Genomic DNA, 19,145 nt, shown 5'->3' with positions numbered 1-19,145 from the left:
GGGCCAGGCGTTGGTGGTGCTCGCCTTTAATCCCAGCACTTGGGAGGCAGAGGCAGGTGGATCTCTGTGAGTTTGAGGTCAGCCTGGTCTACAGAATGAGTTCCAGGACAGCCTCCAAAACAATACAGAGAAACCCTGTCTCGAAAAACAAAAAACAAATTATCGGTAATCAACAGAAATAGGAGTAGCTATAATTTAATTTGGGACTCGTGATATTTTTTAAGGTAGACACTAGGTACATAAGACTACAATGTATTTAAAAAGTTCATAGCATTAAAGTGAAGCCCATTTCTTGGAATCACAAATACATTGAATTTAAAATGTCATTTAAGGTCATGGCTGAAGAAAATAACAGATTTTACATTCCATGGCTCACTTAATTTTTAGCATGTAAAAATTAGTGAGAGAAAGAAAAGTTTTCCAGCTCAGCGCCTCCATTCTTCTGTCCCCTTGCTGTAACAATACAGAAAAAAGAAAACTGCTAAGCAAATTCTATCAGAATACTTCGTGGAAACTTTTGGGATAGAAAATGAACATTTTCTTATAATAACATAAAATAGACTTTTAACCATTACTTTCTCTGTCCTAGGTTTAATTGAAATTCAGCTGAATCTTCTCTAGATGCCTAAGAACAGATAATTACCTTATAAATAAACCAATGAAGCCTACACATCTCTTTAAAGATTGTGAAGTTTAAAAGAAGGTGAAGTGTGAAGCATGTTTCATGGACTGAAATGTCACAAATCCAATCCTGGTGACTGACATGGAGATGACAAGTGCCTGCATGTGGTATGTCTAGGGTATTGTTGTTTAGTGCCAACACAGGGCACCATCTACTCGCCAGGGCAAACTTACAATGCACCTAAATTTCTTTTCTGTACTGAATGGTGTTAGTTAATATTAAATACACTGCTACAGAATCATTCTATCATAATGAATGAATGATTTTCTCAATTCCTAGAGTAATATGGCAGTTCATGTGGGTATTGCACTAATGTTCATACTCTTACAAAGTAAATTCCAGGAAATTAGTTATCCCTAATGCGTAATAGACAAAGATGACTGATACCAGATAAACCATATTATTTATTAAGAATGCTATTCTACTTCTTTTTACCAAAAGTTCACATACCTTCCATTTCTTTGATGGTGGAAATGAGGAAACGCTAACCAGGTTACTGCAATTATCAATTATATAGGTATCCCAACTATTTTACATAAAAGAATTTCAAATTTATATTTACAAGCTCTAAAGCCCTTGAGTTTTTCTTTATGCCATTAGCAATTTCTTAAGTACAACACAATAAAGTTCATGTGTCACTTTAAGGACAGAGGTAATTATGTATGGCATAACTTTTATCAGTGAGCATTCCTGTGGATATATACCCGCAAAAGATCACTGTATAGAAAATAGCTGTTTCCTTAAGCATCTTGCTTATGCTTCACAATTCTTTTAAGGATAATTATACCTTATAATTTTACAGCAGGAGTAATCATCCCTAGTATTTGTTAGTCAATTGCACAACACAGATTTAAGTACATTTTTTAGTAACCTCTTCATTTCTTAAGGGTCTCAAGCTACAATTTTGCTAATAGCAGTAGATAGTTTATTCTCTGACCAATGGAATAAAGTTTGTTACTGAAGCCTTTGATCTGCATACAGGAGTAGATAGCAGACTCCATCTTCACCTGGCATTTTTAGCAGGTAAGTGGATATTAATAGGAACTTAAATCTATTATGCTATAGAATTCTTAGAATTTCTCATTAAGGTGGGACATCTGAAATTGATGCAAACAGCTGAGAAAACTAACATTCAAAATAGGTATCCATACATGCATACTACACATGCATTCTATACACAGTGGGAGAGGTGGCTATCACACTGAATAGATCTTAGTTCAGCTGTAGTTTTAACTAAATAATTTTTATTTACAGAATTTAGAGAGTCATAGCTTGCCTGTGAACTAGCCTATGACAGACAATTCCAAGATGAAAAAGGCAGCTGTGCTTCAAAAGAACATACATGGTCAAAGCAAGACAGCCCATCCAAGAAGGTACATAAACTAGAAGAGTTCTGCTAACATTCTGAGGTTGGATATTCTATAGCTTCTTCATGAAGTGTAATGCCTGTGCTTAGGGAAGTCAACACCAGGCAAGTGACAGTGCTTTCCTGAGGTTACTACTAACAGGATCTCAGCAAAGGCTAAGGAGGACACTACTTCCTTAGCAGGAAATCTAGAATTTTTTTCAGTAACTCTTCTCAATTAGCAGCAATAATAATTTACTAATAGAGCTTGGTAGAAAAAACTTTAATTAAAACAAGTTTACACATTTGACACTTATGGCTTAACTAGAATAATTTTTGTCCAAGTTAAAAATGTACTAAGGACAAAACAGAAGACTGGTGTATATATAATGTACAGCATTTGCCCAAAACCGTAGTTCAATTGTAAGAGCAAAAGTCCAATTATTAATTAAAAGTCCTTTACATAAGTGAAAATAATTATCTGAGAAATCAAGATCATATATAATCATACCAAACACAAACACTGGTATTAAGTCACTTTCCCATTAAATTTCAAAGCATAGTGATGAACCTTTCTTGCTACTGGAAACCAATAACTGACGTGATTACTCAGAATACCTTTGAAATGCTATTCCTTAATTTAACAGACTCTGAGATAGTCTACATTTATGTGTACAGACTATCTAGTTACTACCTTGGAACAACTGATGTTTCTACCTTTTATTTTTGTAATCCTGTGATGTCTGAAATTAAATACCAATCCCATTCTAATATGGCCCTGTTTTCAATTAGGTTAGTTTTCTTATTTATATTTACCACTTATAAGCATCATGGAGTGATTATGATTAAAAAACAAAACAAAAAACCCACAGGCACCTTAATGTGTGACCTTAATAAGTATAAGATTTAAAACAAACTAGTTTTAGGTTGTTGTGACTAGTAGATATAAAGGATTGTAGATGAACTTCCTGTATATACCCAGTCTGTTCTCTTTAGTTCTGACTCCACTGAATCCCCAGCCCTAAAACTAAATTACTTTCAAAAGTTAACAAATTTGTACCTTCTAGAACAATCAGTTGGACATCTAGTGGTCATACAGACTACACATTATTACAAAGAGGCAAGTTAATGCAGCACAATAGACTGAGGTTAAAGTTAACTTGTGATAAAAAGGAGTGAGTGCTTAGAAGTAACATTCATTTTATCAACCATAAAAATGCTCAACTTCTAATAAAAAACCCACAAAGGGCGAAAAGACAGTCTGGTAAATCCAAGATTTGTAAAAACTATGCACAAAACCCACAGTATTTGGGAGAAAAGGAACAACTAATACAAGTAGTAGTTTTAGAATGTAACTGGCCTAGTACCAGTTACACATGAACACACACACTAATCAAATACACCAGTCATGTCTACACAGCAGGCAAACCTTTCTAAGTAGGGTTCCCTCACACTGGAACTGGATGGAGCTCTTAATACTGCACATGGAAAATTAGTAATAACTTTTACTTTTACACAAACATAAAGGGATTTTCTTCCCCAAACTACTTAAACATCAAAACCTATCCTTATAAAAAATTGAACCCTTTCAGCAGCCTAAGAATTTCAAATGAAGCCACTCACAACAGACTTCCCATATTCTTTACATCCCACATCTGCCAACTTAGTTATCTAGTGGTGACTCCTTCAGAGATAGTTCAGCCTCTCTCTCTTCTCCAGATGACCTAAAATAAAGGAAAAAAAAAGAAACCTGTCACAACATTCTCTTGAGTAAAAAGGGCTTTAAATCCTCCTTAAGTCCCATTAAAACAAACAAACCCACAAAACACTTCTAACATATGTTGTTAAAGTCATACACAGATTTGGAGAGATCCTGGATCTGGCACTAACTTTAAGATAAACTTTGTTTAAAAAGAATTTGTATCTGTGATGACAACATAAAATAAGAGCTAGACAAACATCTAAATGATTTATTTTCTGTTTTGTGTGCACTGGTGTTTTGTCTGCATGCATGTCTGTGTGAGGTGTTCCTGGAGTTACATACACTTGTGAGTGCCACGTGGGTGCTGGGAATTAAATGTGGATCCTTTGGAAGAGCATTCAGTGCTTTTAACCACTGAGCCATCTCTTATTTAATAATGTAAAATAGTGGCTGTACCTGTGATTTTTTTTCTTTATTCTAACAATGCAAGAAAGTGTGAAGGTCACTAGCTAATAAAGTTCAATGAAAAATTTTCCTGAGTAAATATCGTGGCAGTAATTGTATAATCTGAAATCCCAAACAGACTGCAGCTGGAGAACTACAAAATTAAGACTGACCTGGGCAATGTAATAAGGGAGACCTTGTCTCAATAAGTCTCAGGTAGTGAGGATGAAACAGGGTCTCACTATGTAGTCTTCCTTCTATTACCTGGTGTTAGAGATTGAACTCAGCCTTAGCCAAGTCCTTCCTCCTGTCTTTTTCTCCTTAAACAAATGTGTTAGTGCTCTTTCTGATGTTCCTCTGCACACCACAAGAGGGCATCAGCTACCATGTGAGCCCTGGGAATTAAATTCCGATTCTCTGGACATGCAGCCAGTGTGCCTAACCACTGAACGAACTCTCCAGTCCCTCCTACCTTTTTGATTCACAACTTAAAAAAATAATAAGGCTGATTTAGTGACACCCACGTTTGATCCCAGTACTCTAGTCGCAGACTTCTATGAGGTCAAGACTAGCCTAGTCTACAGAGCAATTCCCATGATAGCCAGGGATGCAAATTACAAAGTGAAACCTTGTCTGAAAGGGAGTGTTAAACAAAAAGAGAACTATTAACTATCACTGGGCAAAGAGCTCAGTGTGATACAGTGTTTCCCTAGCATGGTTAAGTCTTAGGCAGAACTTTGGAACAGTATTATTGGTATTATTGTGCTGAAATTATGAATTAAAAAAAAAAAGAGAGACAGGTGGTGGTTGCCTACACCTTTAATCCCACCCAGCAGTTGGGAGGCAGAGACAGGCATCTTAAGTTTAAGGCCAGCCCGGTCTACAGACAGAATTCCAGGACAGCCAGAACTGCACAGAAACCTTGTCTCAAAAACAAAACAAAATGTTTTAGCCAAGGGCAATGGTAGTCCCAACAACTGAGAAAATCAAGGCAGGAGGACCTCTAGAGCTTAGGAGTTTGAAGTCAAACTGAGCAAGACCCTTCAAAATTTCCTATTGTATGTATATGAATGTTCTTCTTGAATATATGCCTCTGGCCAGAAAAGGGAAGCTGATGCTCTGGAACTGGAGTTAGCACATTCTGAGCTGTTATAGGGGAGCTGGGAAGTCCTCTGAAGAGCAACCACTGCTCTTCACATCTGAGCCATCTCTCCAGTCTTACTTTTTCAAAGGTCCGTTACTTTCCTACTGCCCTTACTTTTTCTTACTGCTGGCCTCGTGGCTGTCTTTGCTTTCTTCGTTACTGTCACCATTATGTTGTGGATGACTACTGTCTTGAGTGTCAGATCCTCCATTTAAGGTCTTTGAACCTTTAGAATACAAAACTGTTAGCACATACAAAATAATACACTAAATTATCTTAAATATTCAAGGTCAGTAACATGTAGGGTTTTTTTAAGAGAATTAAATTTTGTATTAATAGTATTTAGAGCATACAGTGCTCAAAATATCCAGCTGACATGACCTTGGCATTTTCCTGTAAAACTTACTAATAAATCTCTAAGGGAATCTATCTAATAAGTGAGTTTTTCTTGTTTTGTCTTGAAGGATTGGTTTTTACCACAAGCATATGCCAGTTATGGTGGAACCAGAAGTGTTATATCTAAGACTCAGTTTCATATCCATCAACTGTCATCAATTAAGTGTAACAATTAAGTAATATAATATTACTTAACACAGTGCACAACATGCGCAGGGTAACTAAGCAACACTGAAAACCTGTTGGCTATGATCAGAAACAAACAAGCAAAATCTTTGGCTCCAACTAGGATCAGAAGCTCTGGTTGTATGCCTATTGTACGTTTTGTTTTGTTTTTTTGTTTTTTGTTTTTTTTTTTAGTTTTTTGTTTCTGTTTTTTGGCAATAGCAAATGGGAGGAAATGAGTTGGTTCTCTAGAAGACATTCTGATGCACAGCTTTTAAAAACTTTCCCCAAAACTGTCAGTAGTAACAGTTTTGTTAGAAACCTTACTGCTCTAGTCCTTCAAAACACCCTACATAACATTATACCAGATTTTGCACAAGTACTCTTTTAATAGTGGTAATCATCTTGACTAAAACATCTCAGCTGGGTCAAGGTCAATGAATAAATATACAATAAAACCTCATTACCGATCTTGGTTTCAATCTCCACTTTTTCTAACCTGTGTAACAGCCATTACAAAAGCAGTCCTGGCAATCGAGTGAGACGGGGAACCCAGCACATACCTGTTTGTTCCTTTTCTAGCTTTTTGTTTGGCCCTTTCTTTCCTTGATCTTTGGTTTTATTTGCTTCCTCGTGCTGTCTTTGTTCAGCAAGGGATTTGTTCAGTACTTGGGTGATGACTGAATCTCCTTCACCAACCAAAAACATGTTCTTAAACTTGTTATATAACATTGTAGACTTTTCCATGATAACTTGACTAACTTTGAACCGTCGTATCTGAGAAAACAAGTCATAATTATTTTTCCTAATTGATTTACTTATACTTTTCCTTAAAAATGAAGACCTGAGAAAAGATGTGAGATTAACGGGTCTTGAAACCACTTACTTTCTTCAGGGTTGTGATCATCTCTGTGTGTTTCTGAGCTTGCTGCATTGTTACCTGAAGTGAAGCAAGTTCATCCAGTGCCTCAATGCATCTGTTCACATCCTTCATGACAAAACAGCAATTTCATAACTGTTAATCACCAAAGTTTCGATATAATTTACTTCTGAAGATTTTTAAAAGCTCTTAAGGCAGTAGGTACAAAATGGCCAGGTAATGTTCCTTTTATTGTAAACGTACACACTTAAGTCATGTGAGAAATATATAGCTATTAAAGCAGTGCATTTTAAATGAGGTTAAACACTTACTAGATTATCAATTTTGAGTGAATTTTTAATTTCAGCATGTATCCTTTGAAGTCGAGAATCCATTGATGTTTCTATAAATTGAAATATGTGAAAAACAGTAAATACTTTTTCCCCACACCGTATCTCTGTACAGTCTTTAACAAATAAAAGAAATGGCGGTTGCAAAGTTTTCTTAGTAATCTTTTAAGAAGCCCATATAGATGAATAGTGTAGGAAGTTACCTATTAAATTTAATATATGATATGGTCTGGAGAAGAAAATGCAGCATAAAAGCACAAAATTAGCACCATGCTACATTTGTTTCTAAGCTCCTCTGTGCCAGATGATGACCTCCTACATGTCAGCTCTCTTAACTTCTGTTTCATCTTACCCATTGATAAAATGCAAGGTATTTATCAAGATGGGTAAACCTCCAGTGCTCAGCAGGGTTGCAAAACTGACACACCAAATAAGCATTAAAATATAAAGACATTAGCAAGTTTACTTGAATTGCTTAAAATGCAATTTAATGTAGAACCAATCAGATTTGAAAAGGTATATTTATAGGATATATGAACATGAGATGGAATTCCAAAAAGTCACTTTTAAATTGTTAACTTTAAAAAACTTTTAATTTATTTACTTTGGTTTTTAAGTCAGGGTCTCTTACTTTGTATCCCTGGTTGCCCTGGAGCTTGTGATTCTCCTGGCTGTGCCTCCTTAAATGCTTGGATTACAGGCATGTGCCATCACACCCAGGTTACATAAACTTTCTATGTGCAATTTTGTATGTCTTAGAAAGTAAAATAACTAACCTCGCTTCTTCTCCACTTTCTTAACTTCTGGCTTCTTTCCTTCATCTTTATTCTGCCTATCAAATGTTAACACAAATATTTCAAAACACTGGAACTTTGTGACTGAGGTTAGCAGATGCCCATATTCCCTTACGTAAAGGCTTAAAAAATGGTCCTTAAAGATAAAAAAATCAGCCTACAACACAGGACACTGGCTAGGTTCTAGAATTATGCAGCTCTACAGTATTAGCATATACGTAAAACTCAAACATTCTAATTTAGTATTTTAGGGACTTTGAAGCAGTCACAATGAAATATGACGCTAAAAATCCCATTTCAAGATCACCGGCCAAAAAAGCCAAAATGGGAAGAGAACACCCATAAATGCTTAATATATTTTCATAAACTTCTTTTCCTATAATTTTCTAAGGCATATTAAAGTAGACTGGTTAAATTGCTCCCCACATCTTCAAAGGGCAGGTAATTCAAGGGACTTTGAAATTAGCTTCAGTACAGAATAGACCTGCTTTAAGTTGACACTATGGATTTTATTTTAAAATTGGGAGAGGATGCCATTATTATCAAACTAAATGACATCCACTAACATTTACATACCATTTCATAAATGAAAAAGAACCATATTACTAACAAAAATAACCTTTTAAATCTGAAATTTTAATTTCTAGTACCTTGGCTTGGCGTTCAGGTCCTATTATAAACCAATTAAAATAGACAAGAACAAAAAATACCTAAAAATCAGTTTTTTTTAAAAAAAACTTTATTTTAAAATTTTGGTTACAGTTTCATTTTCTTACTTAACAAGTCTAATGTTTAATCTCTCAGGATTAAAAAAAAACAAGACTAAAGAATTTAACAACAAAAGAATGTCAAGGTTAGGGCACAACTGCCCCATTTTCAAGAACGTAATAGCTATTCCAGTTTAACACCTAGCTTCAAAACAAAATGAGTTCTCATATTTTCTGAATGAAATAATGTACAACCACCATCTTCATCTATGTTTGTTATAACGTTCAAACACAAAGCTTCATTTTAAGCTTGGTTTAAAAAAAAAAAAAACAGGAATGATGGCCAACCTTAATATGTAGTGTGTACCTTACAGGATATTCTGTTAACAATCATAACACAGTTAATAATGCCATTAATAATGAAGTCCTCAATTTAGAATCTGGAACATTTCTTCCATCAAGGGGGGGAAAGGAAAATTCAGTCCAATGAGTCTGTCTCAAGATCTTCATCGCTTGTATGCTCCACTTGTATTCTCTTTTCAGTTACTGGATTAATGCTTTGAGCCCAAAATGAGATATATTTTTTATTACTGTAGATTACATGTTGTTTGGCTGGGAATACAATACAATAAACTTTATTTTGCATAATGCATTTCACACAAGTTGCATCTGAAATGCTTTACAGAGCAAAACTGTCCAAGTACAAAGTTTTGTAATAACAGGAGAAGGAAAGAAAACACAAATATTAGAATTTGAGAAAGTTACATTGGAGGACATTCAAAAGAAATTGAAATACAAAAAGATATCTTGAAGATTCTGAAGAAGGATTGGGCTAGATTTACTAAGCAACAACTAATTTATGCCTTAAGTCAGGGAGCACATTTAAAAGCAACAACAGTCACAGTTATTCAGTGAAGAGAAAGGACAGGAGTAACGGCATTTACAGATGTGCCCAAGGTCTGGCATTTTAATCACGTTTAAACTCCCTCAAGCAGCTAAAGTGCTCTGTATCCTCCAAACAGCTACAGAAGCAGAGACAATATATCTATAAAGATGTTCAGATTGCAGATGCATCATAAAAGCCAAAGACAACTATTTTTACTATTTGCCACACTATCTAAGTGACCTATAACATGTTTTCAAAATATCTCACTAGTAATAAAAAGCCCAGTTTTCTGACACTATAAACCAGGGAAAATAACAGTCTAAAAGAGTCTAATGATAAATTAAGAAACAACTGTATGGTAAAGACATGAAGCCTAGTTATCATAGCATGACTATTCCTTGTACTGACAAAATGATTGTATTATACAATAAAGGAGGAAGACATTCCTCATGGTAAATGTATATTTTTTCCAAGTGATAAAATGTACTTCAAACTCAGTTCATATTGTACACATAAAATGCACGCCCTGCAAGCCTTTGGGTTTATTTTTATCGGCTTCAGGGTTTTCAACTGTGCTTTTGTTATTTTTACTGATTTCTATACAGGCCAGCTGGTGGTATGACAAAAACAAGTATTTCCTGCATTCTTCTTCCACCAGTATTTTCATCATTTTGTTTAACATGTTATACAAAGAAATAGAAGGTAAGTACTCTGTAAAACACTAACTGCACTTTCACTTTAAATTACAAACAGTTCACAGGAGGACTACCTCAGTGAATTTCATGCTCTAAGAAACAATAGAGCCTGAAATAGCACATAGGGAAGATTGTTCTAAGATGGGAAGTTCTTTCAAAAGACTTCATGAAGTTTGGAAAACCAGAGTCTACTTAAAATCTTTCATACTACTCTTTTAAAAAATCAATCTAAGATTTATAGAACTAAAAAGAACACTTACTGCTCGGTTTCCATTTGTTCCTCTTGCTTGCGCTTCCGTTCTGCAGCTTCTTTCTCGTGTTGGCCTTTCAACAAGTTCCTCCTGTGAGCAGTCTGGAAGTTTCTTCCACCCTTTCTCTTCTATTTATTTGAAAATAACATTCTTGGTTTAAAAAAAAAAAGCAACTCCCCTTAAGCAGCATGCCCACGCCTCGACTCTTCCCCAATGGTGGCTATGCTATGAGTCCACCTTCCTGTACAAGTGAGCCTGTGGCTAAAAGGATGCCAAGTTATTTGTCTCCACAGCCATCTTAACTTGAACACTGTGAAGCTATGGAATTAAACTTTTTGGCTTTGATCAGGGTATGGTAGCACACACCATTAGTCTCAGCACTTAGGAGACAGAGGTAGATGAGTTCACGGCCAGTCTGGTCTACAAAGCAAGTTACAGATTAGCCAAGGTTGTATAGTTAGATCCTGTCTTAAACCCACCCCTTCACCTCAAAATTAAAACTTGGTTTGTAAAATATTCAGACAAATCAGATATAAAAGCCCATATATAATATAACTCAAGGCTAGTCACAATTATAGAGCTAATAAAATGTAATGACACCCAGATAAAATTATACTTCATAACAAAATACAAGATAGCAAAATCTTATTTGAGGAAATGGCTCTGTGGTTTGTTTAAATGCTTTCTGTTCAAGAATAATGACCTGACTCCAACTCCCTAGCATCCATGTAAGAGCTGGGTATGACTGCACACATTTGAAACCCCTGTGCTTGGGGTTTCACAGGTAGATAAGGAGCTGGCTGATCAGCTAGTGTGGCTCCAGATTCAGTGAGACCCTGTGTCAAAACATAAAGCGACTGGGCTGAGTATGAATAGATAACACGGTTGAAAGCACTTACTGCTCTGGCAGAGGACCCAGCCTCAACTTCTATCACCCACATGGAGGGTCTATCACCATCCATGTCTCCAGTTCAGAGGATCTGATAACCTCGTCTGACCTTTGAGGGTAGCAGCACACACATACATGCAGGCAAAGCATTCATACATGGAAGAGATGACAACATAAAAATAACGCTGGGTGATGGGGGTCACACCTTTAATGCCAGCTCTTGGAGGACAGAGGCAGATGATCTTTTGAGTTTGACAACAGCAAGTTCCAGGGCAGCAGGGGTACAGAGAAACCCTGTCTCAATACTACCACCACCCAAAAAACTAACCTCAATTGGGGGGAGCTGGGGAGATTGTTCAGCAGTCAGGGTCCCTGGTATGCAAGCAGCAGGAGCAGAGTCTGCACCCTAACCCAAAATTCCCAATAATTATTGTGGTCCACCTGTAATTACAGCCTTGGCAGGCAAACACAGGTGGTCCCCAGAGCAAACTGGCAACCAAGATTAGGCACATGGGGAGCTCTGGGTTAGGCACATGGGGAGCTCTGGGTTTGCTTGAGAAACTCTTCTTAAAGAAACAAGTCAAGAGAACTGAGAAAGATTACCCACATCAACCCAAGAGCATATGCAAACCATAAAAAATACACAGAAAAAGGACATGGACGGACAGACGGGGACACAGACAGACAGACACACACACACGATATCAGAAGTGCATATTTTGCATATATACAAATATGCCATAAAAATGGGGGGTATAAATATGATTCTACCTTTTCACCTTCTTGATCATCTTCATCTTCCGAATCAGAGGTTGATGTAACCCCTGGTTTAGCTAAATTTTTCCGTTTAGATTCAACTTCTTTCTTCCCCTCTTTCTTATCTGGTTCTTTTCTTGGCTTCTCCTCTTCCTTTTGACTCTCTTCTTCCTTTTTCAGCTGCTTTTTAGGTTGTTTTTCCTCTGGCCCCTTTTTTTTACTTTTGTCTTCATCAATAACCCTATGTTAGAGCACAACAATGGAAGATGAACTTCTATGTATTCGTGTATAATTTTTCTTTCTGAAAGACTATTTGTATTTATGTATGTGTGGAGGTAAGCATGCTTTTAACAGCTGAGTCATTTCTTCGGTCTTCATTTACATTCACTTATTCTTTCATAGGGCCCAGGTTTAAACCCCCGCAACCAAATGGCAAACTAGCTCCCATTTAATAGATTATATTTTACATATTTATAAGAGTGTTTTAGGGACTGGAGATAGATAGTTGTTAGTAGTAGTACTGACTGCTCTTCCAGCAGACAAGGGTTCAATTTCCAGCACCCACATGGCAGCTCACAACTGTAATTCCACCACACAAAGAAATACATGCAGGCAAAATACCAATGCACATAAAATAAAAGAGAATACTTGTTTTAGAAATAAAATCAGTCCTTTGTAGGAACTAAAAAGCATATAATGGTAAATATATAACCAGTTACTTTTATGAAGCAAATAATCATAGAAAACATGAAAGTCACAAACTTATTGTGGGAGAGTGACAATGTTTTAAATGGCAAGTAAAAATTATTTGTATTAAATACATATCCAAATGATAAATGTATACACAAACACACACCCCACAGATAGTCTTAGCCAAAAGAGCTTGTTGTATGTCTTCTCAACTGCCATTTTTTGTTATTGTTGTTAATTTGTTTTCCCTTTAAGTATCAAGGTTTGGTTGCAAAGTACAGCCCCCCAGTAGTATTATTCCACAATCAATAATCCTTCAAATAATCAATTCAGGAGTGGAAAGATGAATTAATTTTAAGAATACTTAAAATATTCTTTAAGAAAACTAGTTTGGTTCCAAGGCAACCTCAGATGACTCATCATCGTAAGTAAACTTCAGTTCTAGTCGATCTGATACCCTAGTCTTAACCTAAGAACACCTGTGTATATGTACATGTGTACATGCCACATACAGTGTTGTTTTATTTTTTAATCAGTAAATTTTGTTTTGAAACATAGTTTCTCTGTGTAGCCCTGGCGGGCCTTGAACTCAACAGAGATCCAACTGCCTCTACCTCCCAAGTGCTGGGACTAAAGTCAAGCACCACACCAGCCCTGCTTAGTAAGTCCATCAACAATCGAGTTTTCCCTACAAAAACTTTAGATACAATCATGCCCTAAATATTATATCCCTTCTCAGGTTGTAGGAAAAGAGGACGGAAAAAAACAAAACACGTCTTGTTTTGGTAACTAAAATATAGTTCTGAAATTAATTTTTATACTATTTTAAAGAACTTATTATATATAACATAAAAAGGTCTCTAAACACTACTTCAGATACAATCTGCTCAGAAATTTCTTCAGCAATGTACCCTGCCCTTTTTAGTCTAACATTACCAATTTCCCCTTTTAGCCTATATTACCAAAGTTTATATTATCATACCCCCAAAATAAGGTTAATAGAATAACCAGATTTTCAATTCCAAGAAATCATTCCTGTTTACACTAACCTCCAGTCTCCATAATTCTCACTAATAGCAGAATAGCAATAGAAACAAATACTGCATAATACATGTGTGCACGCGCATGCACACACACACACTAAACTGTTAAGAACACAGAAGCATTTTCTACTTATTTACAGGTCTTAATAGCTAATTATATATTAAAAATAAACTCACATGTCACTCTCTGAAGGACAGGGCTGTTTTACCACTTTAGGTCTGCCTCTTGGTTTTGGAATCTTGACTTCAGAAGCTAATTTTCAAATAGAAAAAAAATACGATTTCCATTTTAAATGCAAAGCTTTACGTAGAATACAAAAGTTGCATGATATATATAAAAGTATTATTTAGGGTTTACTAGCAACTCCATGCATCAAGAAAGTGAAAATTGATGCATTAACAATAAGTTTCCATTTGTCCTTATTATATTTGACAAATTAAAAACTGGGCAGAGTAGAGGAAGGAGAAATTATAAGTAACGTATGAAAAGAGAATAAATTTTTTAAAAGTATGTATTTTTATAAAAGCATTTTTCATTGCTGTTTAAGCAACTGTCAGAAAACAAAGTATTCATTCAGAATTCATATTTCTATAACAATAAGTTTATATGCATTTTGCATATACATATTTGGAACCTTGTATCAGTATTGACCAAGGTTTTTATCTACTGATTTATTATAATACTACAAAACACGTAAACAGATTTTAATTTCTTTCCTGTTCTTGAAATTCCCTTAAAGTTTTCAGTAAAGTTCCTATTATGATGTAGGAAAAAAAACAACTCTATCCTGTTTGATTTTTCAGTGTTTTACTCTGTATTAGGAAAAATAGCTCAACATTATTTCTATTGTTAAATCAATACTAAACAAATATCCTATCAGAGTGAGTTTTTTGTTTGTTTTGAGACAGGGTCTCTCTGTGAAACAGTCCTGTCTGTCCTGAAACTCACTCTGTAGAAGAGGCTGGCCTTGAATTCACAGAGATCCACCTCCTTCTGCCTGCAAGTGCTGGGATTAAAGGAGTCCACCACCACTGTCTGGCTGAATGTGGTAATGTTTGAAGGTGACACATGACTGTCTTTAATCAACTGCTATTCATATTATTAGAAAACCCTTGAGTCAGCAATGTTTTAATGGACTGGAAAATTCATCAAACTGAAAAGTATCGAAGTATCTATTAATGGTCTACCTGCAGGTCGTCCTCTCTTAGGACTTGCTTTTAAGTTAGCAGAAGCTGTTGCTGCGGCCACCATTCCTGCTTCTTCAGTTTCCACTTGTTTTTCAGCCTGAGTCACAAAAATTTAATTATTTTATTTAGAAAAACCATGCCAATCTTTAATAACAAATATCAGCATTAATTTCTGTATGACTTTTATTTCTTTTGAACAACCAGTTCAAAAGTTTTTTCAGTAACCCTTTTAAAATTTCCTATTTGAAAAAATAAGGGTAACGGTTTTGATACAGTGAGAACCAAAGTATAATGCAATTATGCTTAACAAATCACATTGCTACTTCTAATTCATTAATTTTGCTAATACACAGTTGCTTCATCTTTCAACTGAGGCAGATATCTGATGTTATCCTATAGAAGTTACTTTTATTTTCTCATAATAACTGTTTTAAACTACAAGGCTGAACAGTTAATGTACCCAAATGACAATCAGTTATTACTGACTTAAAGCATTTTAGGAAAATATAAGGATAAGAACCACATATTAGATAGGAAATGAAAACATGAGGAAACACATGGTAGTGAGTATAACTGCAAGGGGAGAACAATCGAAGGATGTAAGGACAGACATTAAAGAGCCACTTGGACTTCAATATTAAATGTGCCTACCTATATTTACAAGAAACTTCAATATATTTACTTTTGGTCTTGAGTAAGAAACAGCATTCCTTTTTTTACTTTACTTCCAATTAAGGGGAGGGACAGAGATATACAGCCAAGACCAGCCTTAAAAAGGCACTTGCAGCCAGACATTGGTGGCACACGCCTTTAATCCCAGCACTAGGGAGGCAGAGGCAGGTGCATCTCTGTGAGTTCAAGGCCAGCCTGGTCTATGGTGCAAGTTTCAGGACAGCTAGGACTGTTACACAGAGAAACCCTGTCTCAAGGGGGCAAAAAATGACTGAGATGGATCTCTAAGCTCAAGGACACTCAGGGCTATTCCACAGAGAAACTCGTGTCTCCAAAAACAAAAATTAAAAAAAGAAAATGAGATCCACATCTGATCCTGCAACCCATGTTAAAGAAGCAGATAGCTGTATTTCCATGAAGCTCAACAAGTGCCCAGGGTGAAACTCTTTACTGACGACTTAATAGTAGGTCAAAGATACTTCAAAGTTCGCTTCAAACATACTGATCTTCAGGGCAAAAAGAACTTATTCACTTACCCTTTCTGCATTTGGAAATAAGTCGAAAGCAAGTAAGAATTACAGGTACAATGGATCATTTGAGAAGATACCAATAGACAGTAAGTGACATATTCATGAATAGTTAATACAGTAAAAAAGATCAACTCTAATATTAAACAAAGATTGGCCCTACCATGAATATGTTTAAACTGTTAGTGCAAAATCACGCAAGTAAAAACCATTACTCATGAAAATATTCTGACCAAAGAGCTAATTCAGTTATTTGAAATATATGCATGAATATCTTTAATATTCACATCTAACTAGATTTTTATAATTTTACTCATCTGACTGAAAGTTCTAACGTTGGATTCATTTTCTCATTATTATCCCAATTTGCAACTGCATTGTTTTTTCTCTTTCCTAAAGCCATTCCATATGCATCATGGATTCAATCCCTTATAAGACCACAGCAACCTTGCATTGCTGCATGTTTCACAAATCCTGAAAAAAGATTACTAAACTTAAGAACCCTAAGGGGCAGGGTGAGATAGGGTACAAACATAAAATCTCAAATCTCTTGTTAATCGTTTGGCATACTACTACAAGCCCTGAATAGCTAACATAAACTTTTAGCCGTTTATCCATTGAACCAAAGTCTTGCTCTAAACTGAATGGGGGAGAAGAGGAAATACAGCTAAAAAGAAAGAAGTCCCATGATTTCAAGTTCCCTTGACTCAAAGTGAGCACATCTCTTCCTTTTTAAATCAATCCCTTCAATCCATTTAACTATCAAAACTTCCTAGTTTTGCTAAGAAAAATGGTAGGATTTCTGTTGTTTCACATTAAATTGTTTCCCTTTATATTTGTAAATCCCCGATGCTTTTACATTACTTCTCCAATCTCTGAGATTTCAAAAATATATTACCATTAAATATTCATTCTCCAATCTACTTCATCTCACTTCTGTCCTTAGCACTTACCTAAATGAAACTGAAATCTCCTGAATAGACTAATTACCAAACTTCCTACTGGATCCTTTGTACTGGAACCAGGCACTATTGTTACCTGTCACAGACAGCTTCTGGTTTCTTCTGATGGGTCTACTGGTCACCATTTTGAAGAGGTACCCTCCCTCCCTCATCTCCATTATATCACATGCTAGTCAGTTTTGGTTTCTGCATCTACCCCAGTAAACATTTTCTCTTTATCTCCTCTAACGCCATAACCACTGGTATAAAGGTAAATCTCTTCTCTTTTTTGTACTATTATCATATGTATCTTCACTGCAATTCCCAAGCGTTATTTAACTTTTTCTTCTGACCCCAAACCAACATGTCTCTGTCCATATCTCATACACAGTCACTCAAGTAAACACCTTGGAGTCTTCCTACAGTTTCTTTACCTTTTATTTCAATTAACTATCACTGAACTTCCAAAGTGTTCTAAATCTCATCTCTCACACTAACAAAAATAGGGCCTGTGTCTTTAGAATTCAATGCTAATTCCTTAGAAAGGCCTTTCATGACTTACTCTGTTATGTATCTTCTCACCTAAACTGTTAAAGGCAATTAAACAAATACCTGGTGTATATTGTGCTATAGTGTTTTAGATATATGGAAATATTATCTTAAAAAGAACATGCACATAACTCAACTTAGGGAACTTAATTAGAATAGGCATGTAACTCAGGGATAGACCTCTTGCCCACCATGTGTAAGCACTGATTGAGTCCCAGCACCAAAAAACAACACTCATTGTTTAAAAATGCTACCAAACAGGGCTTTGGGTATTCATTCAGTGGCAGAACTTCTGGGTGTAGCATGTTGAAAGCACCAAGTTTGATAGAACAACACAGAAAGAGAAGATCTAAATGCTAACAAATCACCTGTGCCTTCAGTAAGCCACACTGTTTTGCCAAAAAGAGAACCTTACCTTGGTGTTGATGGTTATAACTTAATCAGCATGGTAGTTACTAAAGGCAGTGGTACCTGTGGCAGTTTCTTAAAATGAGACAAAAAATGAAATCTGTCCATTCAACTGATTTATTCCATGCACAGAATGTTCCTTTGTACTATGCAGAGATTGTTTTTTAATATTTTACTAATAGACTTCTTTCAAAATTGCAGTCAGATTTCTCAAAATGTGTTGCTGCTTTATCAGCCATTTATATAAGATCCTAAATCCTTTAGTGTCATTTCAACATTTATAGTATTTTCACCAGGAGAAGACTCTAACAAGAAATCACTTTCACTGCTCATCGACAAGTGTTGAAATCCACAGGTAGGAAAATATTCTCAATGTATATTTGTACAAATCCATCACATCACAGCACCTGAACAACCAGGTACATTGTCACTGAGCATCTTTAGAAAGCACTCTTTGCAAACCATGCTGTCAGCAGCTGCCATTCAGGCTTTTTGGTTTCATTTATAATGAAGAGGCAGGGTTCATTTAGTTTAAGTCCTAAATGCCCTAGGGTTTTCAAAATGGGTTCATTTGCAGGTCACTAGTAGTCCCAGACCCAGTGATCACCCAGTCTTCTGAGGTTTTGAATATAGACATTGAGTCTATTCCTAGATGGCAACTTCTTCCAAAGTAAGGCTGTCTACACAGAAGATTTCATTGAGTATAGTCAAGTTACCTTACCTAGATCTAGGTAACTTTTTTTTTTTCTTTCTTTTTTTTTTTTTTTTTTTTTTTGGTTTTACGAGACAGGGTTTCTCTGTATTGTTTTGGAGGCTGTCGGTCCAGCCTGGCCTCGAACTCACAGAGTTCTGGGATTAAAGGCGTGCGCTACCACCACCCCGGCGATCTAGGTAACTTAATGGAGCTTCTCCATCAGTGCCTGCTACTTCTTGCAGCTTTATGCTGTGGAGGCAGGTTCTTGCTATGTGTACCTCATGATCTGACTCGATAGCTTCAACTGTCCATCTGTACCTTTTTCGCCTCCCTCAGCCTAGCCTTGGATTGGTCTTTGGCTTAATCTT

At 36.0% G+C, this 19,145-nt stretch overlaps 1 protein-coding gene across 7 annotated transcripts in view; it reads right to left on the bottom strand.

Annotated features, from left to right (window-relative positions):
• Nucleotides 1-19,145, bottom strand: part of Psip1 (PC4 and SFRS1 interacting protein 1) — a 43,424-nt gene that overhangs the window by 3,149 nt on the left and 21,130 nt on the right. Inside the window, exons 7-17 of one of the 7 annotated variants that reach the window (XM_021234120.2) lie at nucleotides 14,987-15,083; nucleotides 13,976-14,051; nucleotides 12,081-12,306; nucleotides 10,430-10,548; nucleotides 7,864-7,919; nucleotides 7,070-7,140; nucleotides 6,765-6,866; nucleotides 6,442-6,655; nucleotides 5,432-5,543; nucleotides 3,651-3,751; nucleotides 180-453 (exon numbers count right to left, since the gene is read on the bottom strand). In XM_021234120.2, coding sequence (XP_021089779.1) covers nucleotides 3,691-3,751; nucleotides 5,432-5,543; nucleotides 6,442-6,655; nucleotides 6,765-6,866; nucleotides 7,070-7,140; nucleotides 7,864-7,919; nucleotides 10,430-10,548; nucleotides 12,081-12,306; nucleotides 13,976-14,051; nucleotides 14,987-15,083 — 1,134 coding nt within the window. In that variant the 3' untranslated portion in view covers nucleotides 180-453; nucleotides 3,651-3,690. The other 6 variants (XM_021234121.2, XM_005082161.4, XM_021234122.2 and 3 more) reach the window with 6 other exon arrangements.

This window comes from Mesocricetus auratus, unplaced genomic scaffold (assembly GCF_017639785.1).
Source record: "Mesocricetus auratus isolate SY011 unplaced genomic scaffold, BCM_Maur_2.0 Super-Scaffold_100014, whole genome shotgun sequence".
In the NCBI taxonomy this organism is placed as follows: domain Eukaryota; kingdom Metazoa; phylum Chordata; class Mammalia; order Rodentia; family Cricetidae; genus Mesocricetus; species Mesocricetus auratus.
The sequence above is the reverse complement of the archived record's forward strand: the minus strand, read 5'-3'. Positions and strand labels throughout refer to the sequence as shown.